At 44.0% G+C, this 8,648-nt stretch overlaps 1 protein-coding gene across 4 annotated transcripts in view; it reads right to left on the reverse strand.

Moving 5' to 3' along the window:
• Window positions 1-8,299, reverse strand: part of LTBP4 (latent transforming growth factor beta binding protein 4) — a 922,370-nt gene extending 914,071 nt beyond the window's left edge. For all 4 annotated transcript variants that reach the window (XM_069207205.1, XM_069207206.1, XM_069207204.1 and 1 more), the window contains exon 1: window positions 7,847-8,299. In XM_069207205.1, the coding sequence (XP_069063306.1) occupies window positions 7,847-8,088 (242 nt within the window). In that variant the 5' untranslated portion in view covers window positions 8,089-8,299. The remainder of the gene's footprint in view (window positions 1-7,846) is intronic.
• Window positions 8,300-8,648: the final 349 nt, after the last annotated feature.

The raw sequence follows: 8,648 nt of genomic DNA on the forward strand, positions 1-8,648 counted from the left end.
ACGTCAGCGTCGTGTGGCATTGGAAATTCCTGGGTTTTACTGACCAGGTTTGTCCATTTTCATAGTTCCAGTAAAGATGCCAAGAACGTGTAGCAACTATATTACCGTGGGGGTGTAAATAGGCTGAAAAGGAAATGGATATGTGAGGGAGTGTTGGTGGTGAGCAATATCGGATGAATGATTTGAGATGGAATATTAGACTTTGCTCGGTTCAACGTTATAAATATATTCCTAAGTCTTATTTTTTTCTGATCAGTTCCTTTTCACGTGGTACAGTCAGTCATATTTCAGTTACTGGTTGCTGTAATAAGGGTTTAAACCAGAACTATCGGGGTGAATCTTTGCACATAAGGTTCTGTTTTAAAATGACAAAATATCAAAAAATTCTACCAGAGAGTGTGAAAGATAAACCTACATATTGGTGAATTATCAGTTGATTTAAGACCCCCAGCTTTCTCAGATGTCTGCTACTGCGTGTATGCCGTGCCATAGCAATGCCAGAATGCTTGTGATTTAAATACGTATGAATAATGTAACATCTCACCAGGACTTGGGTTCGTTTTCAACACCCGCACCCACAAACCTCACCGAACAGACCAATCCATTGGGAAGTGCAGGGTGACGCACTTGAGCCTCGGTTTGACCTCTGACATTCGAAACAACCTCTTGACACCCCGTCACCCAGCAGGCTCTAGGCCTGTTCACAGCTGTATTGGCTTAAATTACCCCGCCCACCCTCTCCCCAAGCATGAGTCGCCACCCCTCCTCCCACCCCACTGCAGAACTGTTGTCTAGCTGCTTTGTACAGCGCGTCACTTCGAATCGCTTCACTAATTAAACGGACACAGCACTTTCGCATATCGCATAGTTGAAAATGGTTGTGATATATGTTAATGGGGGTGAGGCCGATAGCATCCAGCTGGGTTCTAAATTGATATCTGTCAAGCAAGGTCATAGGAATTATGTTATTCTGCAGCTGTGGCATTTTTGGCATAATTATGGATTTGCCACACTTGCAATTTAATCCACTATGCTCTGCATAAATCGTAGATAAAACAAAAAGTTTCTTGCTCAAATGGATCAAATATTACTAAAGAAAAGGGGCAAATACGGTGCTGCACACTGGCAGGCCCTTTCCAAAGGTTAATTGTTCTTCTTTCAATAGCTATATTCAGATGTTAAACTGATAGTAGTGGGGTAAAACTTTTGCTCAGATATATGAACTGCCAAAAAATGTAATTCTGCATTACTATACTAGGCCTAGGTGAAATTAGTGTAATTCGGTTACAGAAATTACGCAATATGCCCGAAAAAAACACGAATGTATTATGTTAAGCGCTGGTGTGACATTTTGTACTGTTTATTGCGTGACGCGTGCTAGCGTGCTGACACCCATTGCACAATAAAAAATAGCAAAAAATCGCACGTGGCATGAACAAGACCTGCCCACTGTTGTTTCCGTTCTCGACGATAAGATGTTTACCAAAATGAAATTGCAATTATGTGACATGGCATAATGGTGTGATCTGGGTATTCCTCTAGCGTTTATGATGTGAAACACCGAAATTTACACAGGTTATGCAGTCCTGAATGAAATTTTGCCCGGGTTTTTATAATTGCAAGCACATATATCATTTAGAACTGACTGCAGGGGGGGCGCACCATGGACATCATTTAGGGGTCACCAGCGGTCGCTACTACGACCCCTTGCTTGCTCCTTGCACTCCTAGCTCTGTCTTTAAGCCCTGTGCCTCAGAAGTGGCAAAATCAGTTCTAGGAAGGAACCACTGCCGGTCCTTTGGGGCTGCGAGGGCCACGCCCCCCCCCCCCCCCCCCCCACCTTTTGCCCCTCAGGAAGAGTGCCTGTCAGGATGAGCAAAGGTCAGCCTGACAGACACTGTTCATTTTCAGGTTGGGCAGCCAGGAGCTAGACATGCGCTATTTGCAGCAGGCTCCGGCTTCCTGAGCTGTACTTTGCTGGGCTGAAGAAGTCGCAGCCCTGTAGGTGTAAACTCTTCAACCTAGCAAAGGTGCCTCAAGGTCCTCCCCCTCATGACAAGGGGGAACGTCACAGATTTCTTGGACCAGGGTGCTTCAATTTTAAGCCCTGAAGCGCCCAGGGCCGAGTGTCAATCAGCGACACCTTGTCACAGAGTGGGGTGGGATCAGCAGTCTCTCTGACCCCATCCCATACTGTGACGAGTTGGGACTGCTTCCTTCCCTCATTGGCTGATAGTGATGGAAGGCAGCAGTCCCAACCCTTCAGTCTCCCTCCGAGGCTGAGCTGAAGGTAAAGGGTGTGTGTGTGTTTTTTAAATGAATGTTTGGTGCATGCATGCATGTATGTTTAAATATTTGATAATGAATGTTGTGAATGGATGTGTGTGTGAGCGCGTGTATGAATGAATGAGTATGAGTATGCCTGTGTGTCCCCCCACACCCCCCCCTCCTAAAATTACCAGCTGCCACTGCCAGGAACACAGTGGCTGCTCGTATTTCCGTCAGTTAGGCTTCCACTATCTTTGTTTTTTTCTCTTTTTTTAATTCGCTAATAGTGAATAATATTTCATTATTCACTATTAGCGAATTAAAAAAAGAGAGAAAACAAAGAGAGTGGATCCCTAACCGATGTCCACTTTTTATTACAATAATAGTGAATAATGTTTCATGTTTTACTATTAGTGTAATTAAAAATGGAATACAATTAGCTGGGATATAACCTTCCCTGGCTGCTAAGGTAAGCAAATAAATGGTTTTAAGTGAATGTTGTGTGCTTGCTTAAGTGTGATTGTGTGTTTACATGAGAGAGAGAGAGAGTATGTGTCGATGTGTTTATGTGTAAGTATATGTGAGTGAGTGAAACTGAAGGTCAAAGGGCATGTGATGTCACTTCCACTACTCCTGGCATTTTGTTGAATTGACGTTCATAGGGTGCACCCAGCTGTTTTACAATCGGTCGTACAGATGAAAGTGTTCAACCCTGACACTAACTCTGTACTCGACCTGCTAGTCCCAGGTTCGAATCCCAGCTGGGCTAAGCCAGGCCTTCCACCTTCTGAGGTCAATACATTCGTTGCCATTAGAATCTGTAACAGTACCGCTGTCTACCTACAGCGCTAAGAAGTGCACATCTAGAAAGACAAGTTATTAATGCTGCAGGCAACAAGGAAAGTAAACCATTAACTAGTTTAACATAGAGCCACAGTTTATGACTACCAACGTGAAAAATAAAAAGTAGCCATCCGTAATAGGCACGTCTACTGCACCACCAAAGCATACCAACAAGAGCACAATGTTCTGAAATCTGTTTGTCCCTTTCTCGCAAACTACTGTCTCATTATCACCCGATCATCACCAGTGTAACTTGTCTCATACAACTTCCACACAGAAGTACTGTATGGGAGCTTTAAAGTCACTGCGCTCCATGCATGAGTGGCTTGTCCGCTCTAGGATTTTTAGTTGAACGTTTTACATAGAATTTATCATGTTTGACTAATTATAAAATAGGACTACAAGTCCCAGAATTCAAAGAAAAACTCTGGATTTGGGTGAGCTACTCAGGCATGGAAATGATAAGTTTGAGAACACTGTATCGCTCCACATCCCTACCGCAAGCACGCAGGCTTCTGCATCTGACTATCAGGACAAAAACACTAGAGGGGCAAAATATCCTAATCTAAAGGTCTTTTTATCGAGGATCCAAATACTGGGTGATCCTGACAAATCATGCTATTAGCCAGTCCCTTGGTATCCCTTATCTGTCAAAAACAGGGAGCACCCAGAACCTGGCTCGGCCCAATAGTAAGTAATTTCCCTAAAAAAAAGTCACACACGTGTTTCCAAGTATTTACTCATCTTTAGTGTTTAGACTTGGGATAAATATGGCTGGCACACCCTAACCTCTTTGTAACGTGCTGGTTATCAGCTAAATCCCAACTTTCTGGAGACATGCACAGATACATTCCCAGTTTTCCAATGGCACACTTAAAAAACCATTGCCTTGAAACAAGACCAACCTTTAATGCTGGGAAAGATCCTGAACAACGCGTCTGGAACCATGGCTGCGTTGTTCACGCAAGTGGAACGACGATTGCCTGAACAACGCAGGCCTTTTTCTCTGCCGTAACCACCGATGTTCTGAACTACGCACATGCGTGGTTAAGGTAGAGAAAAAGGAAAATTCATCAGGAGATGACACGGTCAGGTAAATGGGGCTGGGGCAGGATTGGGGGTAGTTTTTAGGGGTGGGGCGAGGCGGGTGAAGGGGTTGGGCTGGATAGGTTATTTTATTTTTTTAAGTGGCGGGGTGGGGGGGTCGGTACTATGGTTTTTAGGTGGGGAGTGGCGGGTCGGGGTTATTTAGTTTTTGGGGGGTCGGGTAATTTTGAAGGGTGGGGGAGTCGGGTTTTTAGGGGCAGGGGTTGGGTAATTTTGTATTTAAGGCAGGAGGGGGTTGGGCTTTTAGGGGTGGGGTGGGGGTCAGGGTGATTTTGTATTTGGGGGTGGGGTAATTATGTTTTTAGGGCAAGTGGGGGGCGGGTTTTTAGGGGTGGGGTTCGGGGTCATTTTGTATTTAGGCAGGCGTGTTTTTAGGGGTGGGCGGTCGGGGTAATTTTGTATTTAGGGTGGGAGGGGAGATCAGGTTTTTAGGGCTCAGGGTAAGTGGGGGTATTTTTTTAAGGGTGGGGGGTCGGGGTCCTTATGTTTTTAGGGTGGGGGTGGCATGTGACAACCATGCATGCCATTTCCACACATGCCTTTACTATGGATGCCTTTACAATGGAAAAATGCTCAGGGCGCTGTAAGTGATTTTTGTCCTCGAGAGAGCTTGGTGAGATTTATAGGCTCAAGCAGTGACCTAGAGGCCTAGAGGTCAGTGCCCAGAGTTCTGCATTTGAAAAAGAGGACAAGGCGGGTTATTTGCAGTTACATGGAGACCATCTCTCCCCTTCCTGACATAGGGCCTGATTACAACTTTGGAGGAGGTGTTAATCCGTCCCAAAAGTGACGGATATACCACCAGCCGTATTACGAGTTCCATAGGATATAATGGACTCGTAATACGGCTGGTGGTATATCCGTCACTTTACCGTCACTTTTGGGATGGATTAACACCTCCTCCAAAGTTGTAATCAGGCCCATAGTGTTTTAACAATGGAGTTGGTCACCTCCTAAGCCACGCTAATGCACAGAGCCAGCAAATCCCTGCAGGGATTTTTGACAGTGTAGTACAGCGGGTATAACATTGGAAAAAACTCTACTGTGGGTTATTTTCTCTAAAAATCAACCTATGATTCAGTGAAGTCTCTTTTTACACCTGCACCCTCCACACTGACTCTGAATTTTGCTTTTCTTATTTCGATTCTTGTAAGGTAGCACTAGACCAGCAGAGTACACAACAGGTGTTATATGGGAAAGGAGTACCTGACTATTCAATGAGTTTCATTATATAGTACACTCATGCAAAAAATGGAGGTGTGCTACAATGTAATACTTCTATCCTTGTACCCGGATTCCACACCACAAAGGTTCCAATGCTGGAAAATGGTGTACAATAACGTCCTGCACATCATTCGTTTATGTGCCCTTATTGTGATCTATATTATTCTAGAAACTGTAATTCCATGTACCATAATTCTGTGTATCATTATTCCATGCAATGCATATACACTACTATTCTTGGCACTATTACTCAATTCACTATTGTTGTATGCATTGCTTTTCCATGCACTATTACTATGTAGGCTGCCATAACTTACGCTATAATGTCCTCTTTGAATCCCATGCTCTGGGCGCATGACTGGCTACGTCATCTGCCCCTTGACATATCTATAGCCAGGGTCACTGAAATTATGCTGCAAGGAAGGATCAAATTATGCAGTAGGTTTATGCAATTAAATGGCAAGAAAATGGCAATTATGAGGCATAATGCAGCACATTTTGTGATAGTATCAGTCCATTATTGTGTCATTTTCACATGTTAACACTGTCTGAAAAAAGGTTCCACCTTATTAGTACTAGTTAGACCATCAAAAACAGCAATATGCCACTGAAAGGTGAACAGTCAACCTTTGCAAAGTGCCTTCCACTGCCCTGCAAAAAGTGTTGCCACGTTTTTTGTAACTTTTGATCCATTTGAGTTAGAAACATTTGTTGTTGAAATCTGCAAAAAATACTGCAGATGCATTATGTAGAATATAATTCCAGTGGTCCTGACTATAGCCAAAATTTACACACATCCACCTCATACGACATAGTTACCTACTTCTCTTCCTGGCCTAGCAAAGGCCAATGCATTACTCAGTACCTCACTTCGACTCTTCTCAAGTCACACTGTTACTATGCTTTAATTCCTCTACTCACTTTAGAAGCATTGACAATGCAAAACTAATATAATGATCAATTTGCGAACTGGTTGTATGAAGTGTCGCCATAACAGCTACAGAGCCTAACACCTGAAGTTTTGTTCTGAAAATGCCTACATTTGTGTTCAGCATTCGAGACATTCTATGAGCTGTAACATTTATAAAGGTAGAACAGTAAAAGTTAATATAATTCCTTTTTTAAAACATGCCTTATTATGATTTGCGCTATTACTACGTGCGGACTTTTCAACATGCATTAAATTTTGTTTTTTTTATTAGCTACATTAAACAGGGAAAATGCCAATACTGCACACTCCTTGTAGCTGAATATTTGGCTAAAGATTAAATGCTATCCTTGTCAGTGTGATATACAACTATCACTCAAAATACCATAACTACATTTTCAATATTTTGGACAGTACACATCTGGAGAGCAGGACTAATGAAATAAAACAATTTACAAAAGCTAGAGGATGCTTGTAGGACGCTATAATTAGGTCTCATTTGGGTAAATGTATTCAGACTTTGATGAAAAGTGGTACAGAGTCTATATAAAGTATACACTTTCCAGTGCAAAAATGTTTGGATTGGAAAGTTGCCCTTAAAGTAGTACAGATAGCACTTTGCACTTGTTTGCGCTGTACTGTGTCACGAGGGCATTCCATGGGTGGCACTTGGGCACTCAAGGGTTTTGATGCAAAGCCACACCTGTAAAGACTGTCACACTGGCTCAGTGTCAAAAATAACACCTTTTTTGAGACAGGATTTAAATAGAAGACGTGTATTAGTTTCTCCAAACATTTCATTCAGTCATTCCATCACGCGACTTGTCACTTGTGAGGGTGCACTGTACAGCACAGATCCAATGTGTGAAATGTAAATAAGAGTGAGCGCAGGATTTTGTAGTAGAAAGGTATCCTTCAGTGCAAAACCTATGCTAGACACCACACACACCTTTGCACCACGGTGCTAGACAACCTGATTTTCCATCAGGGCAGTGGAATAGCGCAGCAGCAGGCCATATTTACTAAATATGGCTCTGCGCTCCTTGTGCCCCACTATAAGACAATGTGCAATCACCTCAGGACCATACCTCATCACAAGCAGAAAGTGCTTAGAGGCAGCTTGAAAACACTTTGCAGCCCTGTGCAGAAATTTCAAGTCTACAACATGGGAAAAAGACGACTGGACGGAGCTTTACAAAACTCCCCAAATAAATCAGTAACTAAACGACATAACGTTTTGCATTTTTTACATTCTTGAAAAAGGTCCAAAGGGACGCTACGTGTGGTGCTGCATAAATTAAAATAAATGCACATACAAAATAACTTGACTTGAAAGATACACTAAAGGCTAGACTTTATTACTACTTCTACTACTAATAATAATAATAATAATCAGATTACTTAATAACTTAATTAATTGACAGCCATATCTAAAAATCCATAAACGTAATTGACATAAGAAGATAACACACTCACTCCGGCTTCGGCGCCTTAGCTTTCTTGCTCGGTTGTGACTTCTTTACTCGGTCTACAGCTTTACCCTGGGTTCTCACTTTGCCGCGCGGGTCCCGGACGGCTGCCTGTGGACGCTCCCTCGCTGCCAGTGGGGTCGGGGCTGCAGGGACATCCTCCCCCAGGTCTCCCCGTAGTGACCCTGCCATTGTCACGAACACCGCCAGTGCCAGCATCAGCGTGGGCGCCAGGAGCCCGGTGCCCATCTCTGCACTGCTAGAAAGCAGCGGTGATAGATCAAAGAGAAAGCCCAGCTGGACGCGGTGCAGACGCGCGCCTTTCCTTGTCCCAGCGCAGGGTTTGTAGTAGGGATGAGCTCTGGGGGACCAGGGGTAATTTGCCTCCTCTGCCAAGGAATCCCGTTCTCTCTCCTCTCGACCTCCTACTCTGGCACCAGAGGCAGGAGAAAGTTTCCAAACAGGGCTCTGCAACTTCTGGCCAATAGGGGCGGCGCCCTGGTCTGAAGTGGGGGCTTCTTCCCAGCCAATGGCGAGGCGGCAGAGGAGGGTTTGGAGTTACAGGTGCTGTGTGTGTTGGGGGTGGAGAGGGGAGGGGTAACAATTTGTAGAAAGGACTGAGAAGATAATGTTTGATGAGATTGGCCGGTGGAGATGGAAAGGGCCTATTAAGCTTTTTTGTGCCTCTATCAGGGCAGTTTTCAACTTAACAGCAGTGCGTAGGCTTGCTAAAAGCGCCGTAAAATAGCACTAATAGCGCTATAGGATAGTCAATGAAAACATGGACCAGTAACGGGAGTCCGCGTGCG

The sequence above is a fragment of the Pleurodeles waltl genome, chromosome 9 (genome assembly GCF_031143425.1).
Source record: "Pleurodeles waltl isolate 20211129_DDA chromosome 9, aPleWal1.hap1.20221129, whole genome shotgun sequence".
Classification (NCBI taxonomy): Eukaryota; Metazoa; Chordata; class Amphibia; order Caudata; family Salamandridae; genus Pleurodeles; species Pleurodeles waltl.